The following is a 19,877-nucleotide window of genomic DNA, read 5'->3' as shown; positions in this document are numbered from 1 at the left end:
ATGAGAGAGATGAGAGGTAAGATACAGATCAAAACTTTCACCATTGCATGATCATTTAGTTTTCGTAAATGATGAGTGGGTTTTTTTTCAAGCATCATTATCTAACGAATCTGCACAAATACATATATTCTGTAATTCTTAAACCAACGATTTAGTGCCTTCTCTTATTGGATAAATATTAGAGCACAATCATGAACCAAGAGAAAAGAAGACTGGATGAAATATAGGAATGGTATGATATTGCGACCTTACCTAGGAGAATACTCAGATCTGATTATCAGATATATATCTCGAGAGGCGAATACTATAACAGATAAGATGGCTGTCTATATAGTAGAGCATATGAAGTTTTTTGGACCGAAGTCAGAGCTACTGATGAGCCACTTTGGGATTTTTTGCTTTGTGATTTTTTTGATTAAACCACCTTTTATATATACATAGAGAGAGAGAGAGAGAGGGGAATAGGATAAGTGGAGATTTCTACGTGACACAAAATTAGACAGGTTTTTACGTGCATGGGTAAAGGTAAGCCAACCCTGAGCGCATAAGTATTAACCGCACCGCACCCCATCTTAGAGGCAGAGATAAGCTATTAAAATTGTGACTACTGCAGTAGCTCCCGCAGCACCAGCACTGGCATCAACGATAACTCCGCAATACATTCAGAATCCACAAAAGAGAGATTTCAGATGAGGAGGTTAGCCCGAACTGTGGTTTGAAATGTTTGATCTAAAAGAACCTCCAACTCTTTCACGATGTCATTTAACACCATACTTTTGTTACATCAGAGCTTTCTCATTCTCATAAGCTTTGAGAAATCATCATAAATATCTTTGAAAGCTTTGCTGCCATTTCTCTACATTCAATGCACAAGCCTAGTACAAAAAGATGGTAGAAAAGGGAATAAGAGAAAAGTTTGTGACAGAATCTGTACATGGTTAAATATCAGGAGCTCCAGGTGCATCCCTCGGGGTAAAATTAAAAGTATTCCGCATGGTTCTTCCTCCAATTGGGCCAATTCCCATATTACCCTTTTGCATCATAGCAACAAACTCATCATAGTCAATACAACCATCCTCAGACACGAAAAAGATATTAACCAAACATACAGATCTTTTTCTTTTCTTCTTCTTCTTCTTCTTCTTCTTCTTTTGAGTAGATCATTCTTATGTTTTGAGACAGAGAGATGGATGGATGGATAGATAGGTCCCCTGTCCAATGAAAATCAATGATGGACCTCTCATAAAGAAAATCGATACCATAAATCATGATCTATGGTGCATAAAATGCTTAGAAACAAAAAATCATGTATTTTTTAAGATCTTTTATCCATGCATTAAATAAATGAAAAATGCACAATTTTACTGGTAAGATGTCGAGTTTTCATTTGATCTATGTCTATATGCATTCAAATCAGCTGAAATTCAGCACATGAAGCAACAAAGAGAATGTACTGCGAGTTCCTAAGATTATAAACATAATAAGCATAGATATTCCATATCATAGACAATCCAATAAATCTAATAGAAACATCAACATGAAATAATCAGTGGTAACTCCTCAGTTAGGTTGTACAGGGGAACCAAATAATGTGAAAATATATTTCAGTTAGTGCTAACATCAGAGCTTTCTCATTTTCCAAACTTCGATAAACCATCATAAATATCTTTTAAAGCTTTGCTGCCATTTTGCTACATTCAATTCACAAGCCTAGTACAAAAAATAGTAGAAAAAGGAAATAAGAGAAAAGTTTGTGACAGAATCCGCACATGGTTAAATATCAGGACCTCCAGGGGTATCCCTCATGGTAAAATTAAAAGTATTCCGCATGGTTCTTCTTCCAATTGGGCCAATTCCCATATTGCCCTTTTGCATCATAGCGACAAACTCATCATAGTCAATACAACCATCCTGAGACATGAAAATGAAAAAAGTTTAGTACTAACCAAACATACAGTCCCTTTTTTTTTTTTTTGAGATCATTCTTATGCAGAGAGAGAGAGAGAACACTCAAGTGCATTTGGTCCCTAATGCTTTCCAATGAAAATCAATGATGGACCTCTCATAAAGAAAATCGGTACCATTAATCAATATCTATGGTGCATAAAATGGCTAGAAACAAAAAATTATGTATTTTTAAGATCTTTTATCCATGCCTTAAATAAATGAAAAATGAACAAGTTTTCATTTGATCTGTAGTCTATATGCATTCAAATCAGCTGAAAATTTAATCTGAAATTCAGCAAATGATGTAACAAAGAGAATGTACTGTGAGTTCCTAAGATTATAAATGTAATAAGCATAGATATTCCATATCATAGACAATCCAATAAATCTAATAGAAACAACAACATGAAATAATCAGTAGTAACTCCTCAGTTAGGTTATACAGGTGAACTAAATATTGTGAAAAAAATATTCCAGTTAGTGCTATCAGATTGAGCTATTTTAGAATGGTAAGCTGGTTAACTTTCCGAAGCGGCTATATAAATCATAGTTAACATATTTCTTCATATATTGACAGCATTCTCCAAAAACTTTGAGGGTGTTTACATAGTACATATATGACAACAGTAACCAAGATCCAAAAATGAACAAAGGACAGTCAATATGGTGCAAACAAAGTGAAAAGAAAAAAAATATATATATAGAAAAGTGCTACAGCATCACGTGGCATTAAGGTTAACAGTGCAAATGCAAGTTTATGAAACTTGATTTTGTGTTGTATCCTATATGTTAATGACATGAATTAGATAAAAATTATTTACCTTTTCTATTGGGTAGGCATGTTGACAGAAAGCATATATTCTGCCAACATTAATCACTGATGTGCAAAATTAATTGATTCTTGACCATGATTAGTATGAGTCTTACAATATAACATGGAAGATTTGATTCATGCAAGAGAAACTTGCAGATAATGGTTACTTACATTATCTTGATCAACTTCTTTGATAATGTCTTCAATGAGAACATCTGTCATGTTATGCTCTTTGCAAGCTTGCTGAAGCTCATCAACTGTTATATAACCACTTCCATCCTTGTCAAAATAAGAAAATGCTGCCACCAAATGTTCTTCACGTTCCAGTTTGTTAAGATGTACCGTTGCAGCAATAAATTCCCCGTAGTCAATGGTACCACTGTTGTCCACATCAGCCTGATATGCATGTGAATTGGTCAGTCAAATTAAATGGATTAATCACATTCTTCTGTTATGATTATTATCTCTCAATGTACCAAGAGAATGTTTCAGAAGAATGAAAAAAAAGATATATGTATCATTAAGAAAACGAGAAGGTTGAGGTCTTGGGATTATCCCAAGGCATTAGCAACAATCTGACAGTACCACATAGTTTAAGAAGAGTCAAGAAGTAGGTCTCATCTACTTGCCCAGTTTCTTTGACAGAGTCAGTGCCCGAGAATGCAGAAGAAATATTCAAGCTATCACAAATAAAATGACACCAATAATCTGAGGTGCAGTGCAAAAAAATATAATTTGCTTCTAGAAACATTCATTCTTATGCTTCTTCTGTTTCATAGAGTGAAAAACCACAATGAGCACTACTTCCCATTCTTCCAACTGCGCATCCAATTTAAGCCCCTCTACTTTGATGTGCTATTCTTGCCATTCTACTATAAGAACATGAGATAAAATTCACAATTAGCAGAACTTGGGGAAAGAAGAGAATACTGACATATGATAGTTATTATAGTCATGTTGACCACCAAGCACTCAAGAAACTCCAGGACCAGTTAACATGGAATAGGTAAGTGGGTCAACTTGTCTAGAGCAACAAACGAGGGGTCACTAGGAACAGATAGGAACATTAGATGCTGATGATGTCAGATCACCAATTTTTTTTTCCAGAAGTACAATTTGCACATCGGAACCACACTTATTCCTAGGTAAACCACATTCTTGGAAAAGATACATAAAAACCATGTACATGGGGACTGGAGTTAAAATAATGCCATCAATGGAAAATGATTTACAGAACAATAAAAGAAGTGAATGCATGACCATCAGTTAATGCTAATTAAGCTGCATTTATCGTGACTGGAGTTAAAATAACGCCATTAATGGAGAATGATTTACATAATAATAAATGAATATATTAATGCTGACTAAGTTGAACTTATCCTGACTAGAGTTAAAATAATGCCATCAATGGAGAATGATTTACAGAATAGTAAAAAGCAATGAATGCATGACCATCAGTTAATGCTAATCAAGTCGAATTTATAGTGACTGGAGTTAAAATAATGCCATTAATGGATCGTGATTTACATAACAATAAAAAGAAATGAATGCATGACCATCAGTTAACGCTAATTAAGTTGCATTTATTGTGACCAGAGTTGAAAACGATGACATGGTTGGTGAAGATTTACAGAAAAATTATAAAAAAAAGAACTCCAACCGGATAGCTAAAAGCAATGCATTTCGCAGCAATAAAAATACAGGTGTCTTTTACCAGAAATAAAAAGAACAAAAGTCAGTTAAATGCATGCATGTTTAGACATCCATGATTAAAAAACTACCTAATTCTGATGATCATAATCTTATTTGCTTATTTTTGTCAGGTTATACCCAATTTATCTACCCCCAGTTGTTATGACTATTTTAGACTTACAGTTCTATATCCCTGTAGTAGTGCTGCCTGCTGTCCCATGAGATCAAAATGAGATAAACCAGTCATATAAGGGTATCCTGATACATTTAATAACTGCAATTACTTGTACAATACAGCAAACTGCAAAAATGATACTTATTTTTCACTATTCTTATAAATAAGAGATCTGCACTTTAAAAAGAAGACAAAAGCTAAGAGCATATCCCCTTATTCCCTATGGTTGGCAAGATTCTAAAACCTTTCATTGCATTAGCAGCAGTATATGTCTGTTAGCAAGAGGCACTACAGAAACAGCTATCAGCATAACATGCAACTGTCGCGCTCTCCACTTAATATTACATTTTTAAAATTTTTAGTTATTCTCACATCCAAAATATATATATATATCTCCTTGTCCTTTCTCTCTTTTTTTTTCCATTCGCTTCACCTTTTGTTTAAGAAGTCTTATGATTAACTGTCTTGAAAGAAATTTTGCAGCTTCTTAAGTGTCCTTACCGCATCCATGAGAGCACGAATTTCTGATTCTTTCAAATTAGAACCATATCTTTTCAGGCCTTCTTTAAGCTCATCAAATGTGATTGCACCACTGTTGTCTGTGTCCATTGCTGTAAACATTTCCCTTAGTCCAGCAATCTCCTCCTCTGAAAGGCTTTCAGCTATAACCTGATAGGATGTAGTACAATTATCAGAAAACCATGACATTTTCACAGAAATGAAAAATAATATTTAGAAAGAAAATTTATGACAGAAGCCTAAACCAAAAATAGTATTTGCTACTGTGTGGCTGCCTGAAGCAATATAAGCATGATTTTCTTAAGAATAGAACCGGTTCCTGGTTGGTTATGGTTATGGAACTGCCTCCTATCAATATCCATCAATAAAACACGTTGAAAAGAAAAAAAAAGAATATGCACTGTGACTAATAAGAGTACACCTATAGCTATATCAGCCAAAGAGTTTAGATCGATATATCAGGTAACTGCATCTCTGTCTAATCTAACAGAGCATTTTATCAGGGTAAGTAGGAGACCAGAAATCACATTTAAGATACAAGATCATATGAAAACAGTCATATTGTGAGGTCAGTTGTTTGTTCACATACATAAGATTAAAGAGCTCAGGACCAAGATCGTTTTTGTTAGGCAAGGCAGCATGTACATTATTTACAAGGTACTTCAAAAGAGAGTTGCAATGATTTCATGTTGGAGAATAGATGTTTCTAGTTGGAGAATATTGAACAACTTACCATGAAAAGCTTCAACTGAACAAACTAGAATTGATAATTTTATAATAGCATTAAAAGTTGATCTATTTTTTTTGAAGATAAATAAATCAACTTACTCTTAAAGCCATCTTCTTCAACTTATTCATTGCAGAAAATTGTTTAAGGCGAGAGAGAACTGCTGGATCCAGTGCTCGATCAGGAGCGACTCCATTCTCACATATCCAAGGATGACCTGACCATAGGAAAACACGATTGTACTGTTATGAAAGCATATACCGTTATTTCATAAGCAGGCCAGCTGATGAGGCTTCTAATTAATGATATTGGATAATTTGGCATCCGGTCCTCTTGCCTATATTTAGAACAGGAAAAGTAGTTCATAAAAATTAATAAGGTAGGCTATTCCTGACTTACAACAAGCTCAGAAAGAGATAAAGAGGAGTCAGACCCATACTATAAAGCTTGGCTACAGAACTGTAGTACCTTTATGTAAAGTTCACTGACTCTACTGACTTATACAAGCTTCACAGACCAACAGTATATCGGATAGAAAAGGTGGATAGCTTGTCAGAATGAGATACCCTGCTCCCTGTAATTTTCTTTCTCAGAAGTCCAAATTTATAATCTCTGTCTTGGAGCTAATACTACCATTATTTACTTAGCTTTTGCTTCATATAAGCCTAAGATTAGTTACTTTCTTTTCAACATCTCATCAATGAAAGTCTCTATGGTAGTGGAGATAGCACTCTATAGGAATGATAGGGAAACGGATAAAAATGTTTAAACTCAGATACTTGGGATAAGGACTGCTGTTTATGGTCATGGGCGCATACATGTTTATATGAAAAACAAGATATACAATCTCACGTCATCAGAAAAAACTTACTACTGCAAAGCAGTCAAGTTTGACCACCATGGATTCATGTAAAGATGAAGATACCAGAAAAAGACCTCACTCCAGCATAATTCTTCTATGAGTTCAAGATTTCTGGTGCAACTATCAATAATCCCATTTACTATTGTAACTAAGGGGAAGGCATGAAATTTGAGTGAAGAAACTGACATACATAGTACTTCATGGGCTGTCAAGCGTTCTGAAGGGCGGGAGCAAAGCATCTTTCTGATGAGGTCCTTGGCACTGTCAGAGATCATAGGCCATGGTTCTGACTCAAAATCAATGTGTCCCTTCAAAACGGCATCAAAGATCCCTTGCTGTGTTTCTGGAAGAATAGGCAACAATCAGCCTTAGGAATTTTTACAATTGCTACAGCGCATTAGCAGGACAAATTGAAATCATACCAGCCCAGAAAGGTGGTACGCCACTCAACAATATGTAAAGTATTACACCAGCTGTCCAAACATCAGCTTCTGGCCCATAGTGCTTGCACAGTACCTCAGGAGCAACATAATACGGGCTCCCTACCACATCTGTGAAAATCTGGCCTGAAGTTCCACGAAAAGCAAATAAGTCCATGAGCATGCATATAAATGTCATTCAAAATTTTTGAATTAACCAATGGTAGACAAGGTTCGGAAATTTCTTCATCTATATTGGAGTTGCAGACCTAACAGGCAGGAAGAAAAGATAAGACTTGCCCATATGAAAGAATGTACATGTACAGACCAGCAAGATATTCAGATGTATGCATCCAAAAGCTTACATTAAAATATCAATTGATCAGAAAAATTTACAACTTCTTTACCAATAGTTTTCTACTTTTGATACAATTGCATTTTGTGTGAAGGTTTCCAAAAAGTGGAAAGACAGGCTGAGTAGAAAGATAGTTCCAGCATACATATAATTTCTGCCAGCTCCATTATAGCAAGAGACCTGCTTCATTATCCAGCCATTTATTTACACTACACAATTATTTGGAATTTTAGATATCTACAGCAGTCAATCTAGTCGCTTGATGCGCTTCAAGAAGTTACTCAGAACAAATGATGCTATAGCATGGATTAAGTGCAGTAACATCACCTAGTGTTTCATGGTTCATACTGGGATACTCTTTGTTATGAGAATAATGGTTTGGATTAAGTGCAGTAACATCACCTAGTGTTTCATGGCTCATACTGGGATACTCTTTGTTATGAGAATAATGGTTGCAGCACAACCAATCATTTCACATAAATAGAAGAAGTACATATATCAAACACTGGGAAAAGCATTTCCCAGGGTTTAAAAACAGATTAGCTTCAATACAGCAGACAATTAATAACCAAAAACTGCCATAATAGTATGAATGCAGAACAGTTTAGCTGCAACCATCTTCAATTAATATAGAAGACAATAATGATGAATGATAATATTAAAACACGCCAAAACCATCAAATTTAACTCATAAAAGAGAGAACTTTTACAAGCTTACCAGGTTTGAAGAAGACAGAGAGCCCAAAATCGATCGCCTTCAGGGACGAGTCATCATCCTTATTCACCAGCAGGAAATTCTCCGGCTTGAGATCCCGGTGCATGACACCAAGCGAGTGGCATGCCTCCACGACCCCGACGATGATCCTCGTCAGCTCGGCCGCCTTGCGCTCGCTGTAGTGACCTCTCTGTATAATTCTATCGAAAAGCTCCCCTCCCTCGCACAATTCCATCACTATGTGGACGTAGAGAGGATCCTCGTATGCCCCCTTGATCGCGACGACATTCTTGTGGCCAGAGAGGTGGTGCATGATCTGGATCTCCCGCTTCACGTCCTCGACATCCTCCATCGATATCAGCTTCCTCTTGGAGATGGACTTGCAGGCATAATCTATGCCGGTGCCGATCTCGGTGCAGAGATAGGTGGTTCCAAACTGCCCCTGCCCCAGCTTCCGGCCAAGAGTGTAGAGGTCCCGGAGGTTGGGGGTCTTGTGGCCGAGGACGGAGTTGGACTGGGAGTCGGTGGCCCGCCGCATGGTGGTGGCCTGCTTGGAGGGATCGTCAGGGACCAGGCAGGAGGAGGGGTCGTCGGAGGAGCCGCGCCGGTGGTGCTGGTCGTTGTGGCGGCTCCGTTTAGATACCGACTGGTCCACGGGCTCGTCGAAGCGGTGGAAATACTTGCTCGCGAAATATCCCTGGCATGTGTTGCCCATGAAACGACGACGAAATCCCTTAACACATCGATCGATCGGTCGATCGAGATCACCAATTCAGTTGCTTTTTTTTTTATGGAAAAATCGCTGTTTTGGCAGCTCCGGCGACCTCCAAAGCATCAAATTTTGGATAAAAGATTAGATTTTGGCATCGACATCCTCGATATTTAGGTTTTCAAAGGGAAAGAAGCGATCGAGGAGCGAAAAGAGAGGGGATGTTGGATTTGGGGAAGAAAGCCTTGGGAAGAGGGAGCCCTATAGGAGTTCTGGAAAATTAAAGAAATGAAAAAAGTTTGTTTTTTTTTTTATTTTATTTCTTTTTGCTTTTTCGTGAAGATTAGAAGGTGGGGAGGAAAGGGCGGAGCAGGGATGACTATTCGTTTTATGGATTTGGACACATATAATGACGTCAAACTCGGCTTTTATCAGTTCGTGAACAGGACAAGAAATGATACGTACACCCTTCAGACCATGCGTCTCTCCCTGTGTTGTTGACTCGAAAGACTTTTTCTTGTCTGGAGGGTCAAAGTATGTTAGAGTGAATATAACAGAAATAACTGTTGGGGTTGGATATGGAGAAGATTCTAAATATGGACAGCGAACCTTTATCAACAAAAAATATGGGAAGCGAACGTGCATTGGTCGCCCCAAGTTATGGATAAATTACAACTAATAATGTTGGATAAACTACCCCTAAGAATTTGTTATTATATCCACATTGAACTAGATTGGCATCGTTTAGTTACGTTTTAACCACTGTCAAGAGAAGCTACGTGAAGCTAATAAATAAACAGTAAAGATAAACTAGCATGAATATAGCATAATGGAGTTAATTTCATGAAGCTTGTTCATAATAGTTATCTTGGTTAATTACGTTGAGACAAAATAAGATAATCTATATATTTGGACCATGCTCCTTGTCTTATTTCCAAACCAACAATGGGCATTTATATTAAAAATTCATTGTCAATTATGGATTGCACCATTAAAAATATATAGAAAGAAAAAAATTATATATTTTCCTCATCTCTATCTTGTACATCAAAAAGATGCAAAAATGAACAGTTAAAAGGACATCAGATTGTTTGCTATGATTAAAGTATTAAGAATTTATTGATTTTCGATATATGCATATTAGCATGTATACATTCTTAATTTAAATGATTTATCACATATTATAATATATTACTGTAATGAAAAGCAACTATTTTTGTGTCCACATCATGAATACGTCAAAGACAATAAAATCATACAAGTTTTTGTTTTTAGATGTTTTTGTGTTATAGACCTTGATCCAGCGCATGGATCTTTGATTTGGATATCCATCGTTGATTTTGGAAATAAGAAAAGCAAATATTCACTCCTCTCAAAAAGGATGTAATATATTTCTCTCCCTTTATACATGCATATATACATACATGCATGCATATATATACATACAAATGTCTGAACTAATAATAAGTACTAAATGGTGCCACTGTTTAACACATGAATGGATCGACAATGCATTTCCGCCCATTTAGATCAAGGTAAATGAACTCAACAGGACGCCCCTCGAACCATTTCTTCCTGAATTGGTTCACTACGAGAACTCACTTCAAGCAAACTCAATGCTTGAAATAATCTCCCTCGAGTTAAACTGAGTTTTGGATGCACCGTATTGGAAATCAAAGACGCCTTTAGCTAGAAGCTATACAAAATTACACAAGTTTCACCATCTCATACAGCTTATTGCAATGTTTATATCAGCAGGTTGCCTAATAACCCAATCAGGTCACTTATCGCCTGTGTCCCACTTTTTCTAGCTTAAGGAGCAATTTTTAAGGCGAACGATTAATTTGATGCCCCGTATCAGTCTTTTAGAACTACAACCATATAAGATACAGATTGTTGCGGCCAATCGCCTCATCGTCCGATCGTCGGGGAATGAGCACCTGCAAAAACGAGAAGTCCACACTGACCGGAGGCGGCTCCGGCGGAGACCCTCCGACGGTCAAGTCAGAGAGGTGACTGGGCAACAGTGAAATGAAGACAGAGAGCTCGATCGAGAGAGAGAGAGGGAGAGGGAGGAGCAAGTCTGTGGTTTCAAAGGCGAGAATGGAGATGGAGCGGATCTCTTGCACTGTTGCCTTCCCCGGTTTATATAGTGGAGCACGGTATGGCGCCGTCATTAATGACGCAGACAAGTGAGGAACTGTCAACTCACTGTAGACTGTCAGAGTCGCCGTGAAAGTGTCATGTCGCCGTGTGGCTGTCAAATCACCAGGGTTGACAATGCCCTCGGCGGGACAATGCCCCTAAATAGCCGTGCCGCATGTTGCTGTCAGAACTGACAAGGTCTGGCGGCTGTACAGCGATTGGAGGAGTCGACCGACCCTAAGTCGGTGGCCAGCTGAGTGGCGTCGGGCCCCTCCGATGGTCGGCGACTCTCACGTGAGTCGGCCATCAGATCTCTGGGTTCAGTCGGTCGGGAAAGGTGCGTCCGACACATCCTCAGTCGGTCGTGAGCCGATAATTAGCCGGTGATGGCGTCCGTCAGTCGGTCGCTCCGGCCGTCAGTCGGTCGGTCGGTCCGCTCGATCGTTGGTCGATCGGTCGGTCCTTCCGGCAGTCGGTCGGTCGGTCCCTTCGACCGTAAGTCGGTCAGTCGGTTCCTTCGGCCATCGGTCGGTCGGTCCTTCCGGCAGTCGGTCGGTCCCTTCGACCGTAAGTCGATCGGTCGGTTCCTCCGACCATCGGTCGATCGATCGGTGAGTATTCCCCAACACAGATCAAGGAGCAATGAGAGAGATCCATGGAAGATAACTGACTTTCTTGAGAGAAGTTTCAGTTACTAATCAATTTATATTTCTAAAAAACAGAAGATGCCAGTGATAATATAGTCATATTTGACGAGTATACAACCCTTCACATCACAGTCATCTGTTTGCAGACAACATCATGATCTCATCCAAATAAAAGATGATATTAACCATTAGGTTAAGCTTTAGCTGACAAAAAATTCACCCAAAGGTGGTGCGGGCTGCTTTTTGATGTGGACCAACAGAAGTATTTGGAAAGATGTGATTGCCCAATCTTGGAAGGTGGACTGCATCAACCATGGACTTGTTTTAATGAGAATCTCAAAAACAGAGGAATTATTTGTGAAGCACATGGTTGAGTGCAGAATTTGTTTTATGGCACCCATTCCAACATACCAACCCCCTCCCAAAAGAAACTATTTTTTAAATAAGTAATTTCTTATAGTAGTTTGGTTTCGGATTGTACGAAGTGGACAGCAAAGACAGGTGGACTAGCTGAATTTTTTATATCACATAGCATTGCTTGAAATTATGAATAGCCACTTAAACAGAAGCAACATGGAGAAAACATCAACACGCAGCCAAATACAATTGATTCCATGGCAAATGAACCTCGGAATTAATTAATAATTAATTAAGATTTTAGACACATATGTAAAGATGTATTGCCCAGGCTTCAGTGCAATAAACTATCCAGATAAAAGGAACCACTTAGATGCTGCACATCACATATTCAATGGCCAGGCAAATCCTCTTGCTCTTGACTGCTCTCATCATTTGTCCCAGCAAAACTACGCCTTTCATCGGCATTTGCAGTTATAACTGGCATCCAGACATCTGCTGTGCTGCTCAAGAGAGACTTTACCTGTGGATCAGAAGCCATGGCTGAGGATATCATCTTGTCAACATCATCCAGCTTGGCAGAGAGCTTGTCTAACTCTGCAGCTATTTCCAGCTAGAAAAATTGAAAAGAAGCAGAAACCATATGAGGGAATATAAAAGCTAGAAAGCTAAATGTCAATACAGGTACTACCATGAAATCTTACGCACCTCATCAAGATGCTTGGATGGTTTTTGTGGCACCTTGGTGACTTCTAGACCCAGTGCTTCTATCTTGGCACGCAGTTCTACTTCTTCTTGGTTGCTTAATGATTCCACCTGCAAAAGTTATAATCCAGACTTACAAGTGTGAATAGGAACTGGGACTTATTGACCATCAATCAATGGTTCCAACTATCATGGATAGTGTTATTGCAATCCTAAATATCTGACATAAATTTCCTTGAAGAATAGGTATCTGGCTCAAGAAGACACATCTAACAGTGGGATTTAGCAGGACATTACACAGGATACCCACAAAATAACGGATGACTCTAAAGGTCACAAACCATAATGTCCAAAGAAAAAAAAAAAATCCATTTTGAAATATGAGAATTCATGAAAAGTCATCTACCTTCTACTACATAACTTCATATAAGGACAGATTTTTTCAGCAATATCTTAATTGTACATTTGATAGTAACTGTACAGGTTCAAAGGAAAATTAGGCATTCGGTCCTCAGACTGAGCACTAGAATCTCTTTAAGATACAGTTTCTACTTAAACTGGTCCGTCAGCAGGACAGCAAGCCAATAATCTAATCGATGAATTCATGCCATGTGACCTGGCAAAAGAGGAAAAAGCAAAAATGGCAACACAACTTGTACAAGAGGACAAATGTCAGCCTTGCATGTATGTTCTTCAGATATACAGATAATTTTAGTTAAAAAATAAAAAAAATTCATGATGCATTTGATTTTCCTCATACACGCCAACTACTTGACTTGGAGTTGATCAACAAATTGTTTAAGATTCAAAATCCTAATTAAGCATAGACTGGATCACTATTGTTAGCAGCAGGAAGCTCTCATCAAGGGTGACAGGCCTGCTTCCTGCTTCAAAATTCCCTCTTTATCTGCTTTTTATGTGCTTCCTTCCTAAACCTTTTTGAAAGATTTGCTTCCCTGCACAGCACTCAAATCCACTCCTTCTTCAGGCAACTACAGTCTTTTGAAGATCTAATATGTTGTCCTTTATCCCAAATTCTCATATTTATATGGGGAGAGGACATGATGAAGCACACTATTAAGCTAAAAATATTATCAAGCTAAATATCTGGCTTGCAGTTAGAGACATTAGGATGGACACAGTAAAAGAGAAAAGAAAAGAATGAAGAAATACAAAGAACCATTAGATATTAAATCTCCATGTATAACACCATAGAAACGGGGGGGGGGGTGGGTGTGGGGTTGGGGTGGGGAATTCAAATTTAGAATAAAAACTATATAGAAAAGAAATGGAAATTTGGGGTTCCCTCTCTTTGTCCCAAGGAAAAGATTAAAATGTAGGCTATCACAAATGATCTATTTCATTGACATACAGTCCTCAAGTTTCGAAGTTCATATTACTGTCTTGACATCCAGACCATATCATACTAGTGCTCGGCATGTGCCATGCATGACAGAGGCAAGAGGACCAAGTATATGATGTATGGTAATAATCCCATCAACTAAGGAGATGATTTAACTTAGCAGTTGCATGTGCACAATTGCACAGTCCTAAGCAGTACAAGTACTTCCAGCAAAAAAAAGAAAAGAGAAGAAAAAGGAGGTAGGAGTTCTTGATAGATTCAAAAGCTCCCTATAAATAATGTATAATAATGATCCCATCAACTAAGGAAATGATTTAACTTTGCAGTTGCATGTGCACATTGCACATAGTTCTAAGCAGTACAAGTACTTCCAGCACCAAAAAAAAAAAAAAAAAAAAAAGAGAGAGAGAGAGAAGAAAAAAGAGGTAGGAGTTCTTGATAGATTCAAAATCTCCCTATAAATGATCAAATGCTTGGGGCTATTTTTTTATCATAAGAACAATTTTTTTTTTCACAAGCTGACAAATATGCTCCCACCCGTGGTTGATGAGCTTCTCTTGTTCCCCTTTTGAAAACATAACCAAGTCTCCAGAGATGAGTCTCACTAAAGAAGGGAGTGCACTTAAAGAGGTGTCACAACCTCATGCATAAGCACCCACTGTTCAAGCCACATGGCCTTATGCACAAACATCTAGCCATGTTAGGAAATTTGTGTCAGACAACTCAATACGCAAGATAAATCTTGGGCTGAACTATTAGGCATTAGCTCTAACATGTTGTCTTCTTTATGCATCTACAAACATCCAAGCAACTATTATGATGCCAGTAGCTTGAGATGGTCTAATAATCTCTACTAGCAACATTTATAGGATGACCTTAGAAGCATTTAGATATAGTTCACCACCTTCAGTATGCATCATTTACTGATATGTAAGGCTTCCCCTTCATCATTATATTCCTTCTGAGCCATAGAAGTTGTGCAAATTAAGGACAGGAGAGTCAATTAGGATGATATGGGAATATAGAATGAAGATTTAAGGTAGCTTCAATAAGTACTGTAATCTTTCTTGAAAGAATGTAGAAATGCTTATAATAACATCAGGGGTAGCCTTGGGTAAGAATGCTTTGCAAATGACGATTCATAAGGCCAAACCCAAATAGTTGGGACACAGCTCACCATGGTTTTGTCTACTAATATACTCTTCTTAATTATGGACTATCAGTTTGTTCCTAACAGTCCTCATAATGATAAAATGATAGCAGCATCCTTGGTACCAATTAGAGGTCAAAAGGAATTGATGGTGTTAGCGTTTGCTGTCCTTGTGAGTTGGAAAATAAAAGTTTTCCTCACAATTTTGCTTTAATGGGATAGTAACTGGATGATGTGGAACAGATTGGGACCTACCTATATTATTTTACCTAATGACTGCATTCATGGAGTAGCTTAACATGTGGAATAGTCTCCTTCCATCATCTATAAAATGAGGCACTAGCAATGCTCCACTCATTCATTGTTGATTTATTGGAAAATGTAGAAAGATAATGAAAAACTTCTCAAAGAGAAAATATAAATATTTGGAGGCTCCATGAACATCTTATCATGGACAAATATTTTATGTTACTAGTTACAACTGCCTCGATCATAGGGATCGTTGATCGGTACCTTCTCCAGATAAACTATGCTCTGATGCTTTATTTTCTTTTTAATACTTATGCACCATATCATCATTTTGTACTACACCTAAATCTGACAATGGGTATATTACATTTTCCTCTTTCTTGCGCTTCTACTATATTTTACCATTTCTAGAGAACCAAAAAAGAGGGTGATAACTAATAAGCGTATATCAGGTGCATCCTATGTAATTAAGTGTCTCCTTGCTTTATTCTTTTAACTGTAGTATATCATCTTAGTATTTGTGACATTATGCTCATGGCCATTTTGCTCGTGCTGGATACTGAAACTTGTACCATAACCTTTATTTTGCACTTCTTAAAAACAAAAAAATGGATGATACTATATATCCCATATCTTGATATATAGTATTCACAGTTGATGCATTATTTGTTTGATAAGGCGAGGAAATGGTAATTAATGCATTTTAAAATGGCCCAATTCAGATTGTAGATTAATAAGGATATAATTGAGGATATCACGTAGGATTCCATAATTGCATGGAACAAGATTGTTGCGCAACAAAAAAGTCTTTTGCCACTTAAATATATTTTTAAAGGAGATCAAAAGGTCATGAGGCATTTGTAGATGTGCTTGTGCATATTAAAACCAGGAATAACAAAGTTAAAAATGATCCACTAGAAGTAATTCAAATGGCCTGATCATGTGAAATACAAGAGGAGATTTAAAACAAAATGGTACTTATTCAATGTCTAGACCCTTATAAAAAATGTCTCCTTTTTTTCTTTTTCCTGAATCACCAGCCACAAGAGGTGTTTGCAGAGCTTCTAGCAATTCATTCAGTTCAAACTACAAATCTACAAATCAAATGAAAGTACTCCCCTTCAACCTTTTAGGGAAACAGGAAATGAGAAGCTGCAATCAACAAGCACAACTTTGAGGAAACATACAAATAGCCTCAGTATAATGAACTGCAAAATGGATCAATAATGTCCAACAACAAATTTTCCTATACCATAAGCAAACCAGATCTCCAAATCATACATTTACCAAGTCATAAACAACATTGCTCTTGCAAAACCTCTTTAAACTGAAGATTCTCTAGGCCTAACTCCGATTATATATTCAAACAGATGATACCCAAGCAGAAGAATAAATGGCAAGGAGATACTCCAGAATGGGTGGAGGTATGTTCCACCATTTGGAAAGAAAGCAATCTCAAGTTCTTCAATAATTCTATAATCTAATATTTGTTCCATTCCAATCCTCATGATCTCCTATAGCAAGCAACTAAGAAGATTGCTCCACCATGCTGTGCATCACTAAACTTTACATTTGCACATAACATCCAATGTTTATTTCATAATTTATGTCACCCTTTGTCTAGACGATAAGTACACAAAAATATAACTACCTGGGGCTCTCTGCTAGGCCCTTTATAGGTCCTACTTTCTTCCTACATGCTTTAAGCATCCAAAAGTATAGATAATTTCTGGATTTAACTTGGATACTGTAAGAACATTATTAACATCATTTTTTTTTTAATGATGAAACCCTTTATATCATCTGCAGTGCTAAAAACTGGAGAGGTAATTCGACTGGTTAATCCTCCAAGATTTACAATCCTGGTAGATTATACATATCCAATATTTTATTTTCCAAAGAAACCATTGTCTGGTGAGGAGCACAACCTACCGATCCTAAAGAACATAAGCTTGCCTCCAGAAGGAACAAGAGGACTTCATCAAGCAATTAAATGATCATCCACCATCAACAATTGCAAAGGACATAATCCCCAAATCGTTTAACAACACGTTTTTGAATCGTATAAGAAATAACTAAACATTTTAATCACCCTCAACACAAATTCTGGAACAAAACTTTATTCCACGCCCAACAATGTGGATACCTTGTACATGACAAGACCATCGGGCACAAAATAAAGCTTTGCAAAATTCAATAAAGTCATATAAATCATTAATCCCTAGCCCCATATTTCCATTAGATAAAAAATAACAAAGAAAAAAAGCAGCAAATTCAAAGACGGATATATAGAAGAAACCTGTTGGAGGAGCGTGGATAGGAGCTGGAATAGCTGGGCATCTGGCTTTCCTTCTTCCGCCATTCTTGCTTCCCTTTCTTCTCCCGTGAATACTCCCGGAGAGATTTCTTCGGAGAGGAGAAAAGGTAAATGTCCGGGAGGCCGTCGGATCTGGTTTTCTTGCCTGTGTCCAGCGACCGGGTCTTGCGTCGAGGACAACCACGATTTTATGTTAAACCTAATCTAGACCGTCCGATTCACTGGGCCGTGTGCAAATTCGATTGAGAGCGTCAGATTGAAAGGCCAGCTTACGGTATAACGCGCTGCGCGTAGGGGTACGTTTATGTTGTTTGGGGCCGGGCTATCTGGTCCAACCTATATACGACGTTTTCGATACGGGAGGAATTTTTTGTGCACCGCGAGTGATGTGGTGCAGAAATGTATGTACTCTTCGTGATGATTGATTTATATATAAAAATAAAATATAATATATAAAAAATTTCACTCACAGTGTACAAAAAAATTTCACTTCGGATACATTCATTCGAGCCTATCCAAACCCGATTCATTTGGACACGAACCCAATTTGCTAGATTACAGGTGACCCATCTGGGTGGACATGTATGGATGCATGGATGATGGTGGACCGTGCCAACCCTAATCAACGCATTTCATGATCTGAATGTTATAAGTTTTGTTGGGATATACCGACTGACCCTCATACACCGACTTACTCTCGGACCAGTCTGACCGACGACCGACTCCGACAGACGACTCCGACGGACGACCCCGACGGACGACTCCGACCGACGACCGACGGACGACTTCGACCGATGCCCGATTATACCGACCGCACCGACCGATGACTGCCAACAGTAGCTGCCGATATTATCCGACTGAAGGAGTGTCGGCCGGGCAGACCCATTCTGTTTCCGACCAGCCGAGCGGTGGAGCCCAAATCACCGACTCACTGTCGGGGGCGGCAACCGACGTCCGATCTCAGCGAGGCATTAAACCGGCCGACGGTGTCTCCGAGTCATCACCCGACATCCCGATAGCCGAATACCGACGTATGGTCGGCTAGCCCGCCCAAGGACCGTACGACCGCTATGGGCTGTTGTCTTGTCAAGGACATGCTGTGCAATCGCCCTGGGGCATTATCCTGCCGAGGACATGGGTTCGTTCTGACAATCCACGACGATTTGAGAGCCCACGATGATTTGACAGCCCCCGACGATTTGACAACTCCCCAATTATCTACATCATTAATGGCGGGACCATGCCGCGTTTCACTATAAAAAGGGGTAAGGCAACAGTCTTGGTAAGCTCTCTCTGATGCTCCCTCCAGCTCCCAAGCTTACCCGAGCCCTCTCGGGCTGGGCCTCTGATTTTCCGCTGTTGCTTAGTCTCTCTCTGACTTGACCGTCGGAGGGTCCCCATCGGAGGCATCTCCGGTCTGTGAGGACTCCTCTTGCAGGTGTGCGACCTCGGCGATCGAGCGACGGGGGATTGGTCGCAACAGATTTGGCGCGTCAGGTAGGGGTATGCTCGACAAAGAAAAGATAGCAAGCTTCCTAGAGCTTTAGAGATATCTCGAGATGACGAAAATTAGAGCTCAGTGATCGAGAGCTACCAGATCGGTGAGGCACTCTTTCCGTCGGGAAGAGCCCTCTCCTTCATCCTCCATGGCGGAGCCCAGCTCTCCGCATCTGGCGGTGACCACGGAGGCACAAATCACGGCGATCGTACGGTAAATGACCGTTCTGACGGATGCGGTCAAAAATCTCCAGCAGCAACCGACTCAGTTGCCGCAACCGCCGGCAGAACAACCGATGGCGCATCCCATGCCGTCCAGAAGCAGCCGCCGATGCTTGCGTCCACTTCCATCTCCTCCTCAAGAGCAGCCATCTCACCACTCCCACCGAGAAGGAGGGAGGTGGCCACGGCGTGACACCCGTCGGTCTCGACGTCCCTCCCCTTCCCAGCTGGAGCGAGCGAGGAGGGAGAAGCGGCTGCAGACGCCGTCCGCCTCACTCTCAAACTCATCGG

The 19,877-nt window shown here is 39.2% G+C and overlaps 2 protein-coding genes across 3 annotated transcripts; both read right to left on the bottom strand.

Annotated features, from left to right (window-relative positions):
* Positions 1–1,515: 1,515 nt before the first annotated feature.
* Positions 1,516–9,311, bottom strand: LOC105058879 (calcium-dependent protein kinase 26). Of its 2 annotated transcripts, XM_010941938.4 has the most exons (7): positions 8,229–9,308; positions 7,159–7,302; positions 6,927–7,079; positions 5,976–6,091; positions 5,130–5,297; positions 2,933–3,157; positions 1,516–1,911 (listed from the first exon to the last, which is right to left on the bottom strand). In XM_010941938.4, exons 1-7 carry the CDS (start codon positions 8,938–8,940, stop codon positions 1,774–1,776), a joined length of 1,656 nt encoding a protein of 551 aa, XP_010940240.3. In that variant the 5' UTR covers positions 8,941–9,308; the 3' UTR covers positions 1,516–1,773. The 2 variants fall into 2 exon arrangements, with proteins under 2 accessions (XP_010940240.3, XP_073105962.1); XM_073249861.1 differs by lacking the exons at positions 1,516–1,911; positions 2,933–3,157 and adding an exon at positions 3,165–4,711 and having other exon boundaries at positions 8,229–9,311.
* A 3,025-nt stretch (positions 9,312–12,336) lies between these two features.
* LOC105058878 (uncharacterized) lies at positions 12,337–18,030 on the bottom strand. The gene is made up of 3 exons (XM_010941937.3): positions 17,850–18,030; positions 12,792–12,899; positions 12,337–12,696 (listed from the first exon to the last, which is right to left on the bottom strand). The coding sequence occupies exons 1-3, from the start codon at positions 17,910–17,912 to the stop codon at positions 12,475–12,477; spliced, it is 393 nt and encodes a 130-aa protein (XP_010940239.1). The 5' UTR covers positions 17,913–18,030; the 3' UTR covers positions 12,337–12,474.
* Positions 18,031–19,877: the final 1,847 nt, after the last annotated feature.

The sequence above is a fragment of the Elaeis guineensis genome, chromosome 16 (genome assembly GCF_000442705.2).
Source record: "Elaeis guineensis isolate ETL-2024a chromosome 16, EG11, whole genome shotgun sequence".
Taxonomy (NCBI): domain Eukaryota; kingdom Viridiplantae; phylum Streptophyta; class Magnoliopsida; order Arecales; family Arecaceae; genus Elaeis; species Elaeis guineensis.
This window is presented reverse-complemented; position numbering and strand designations above follow the sequence as displayed.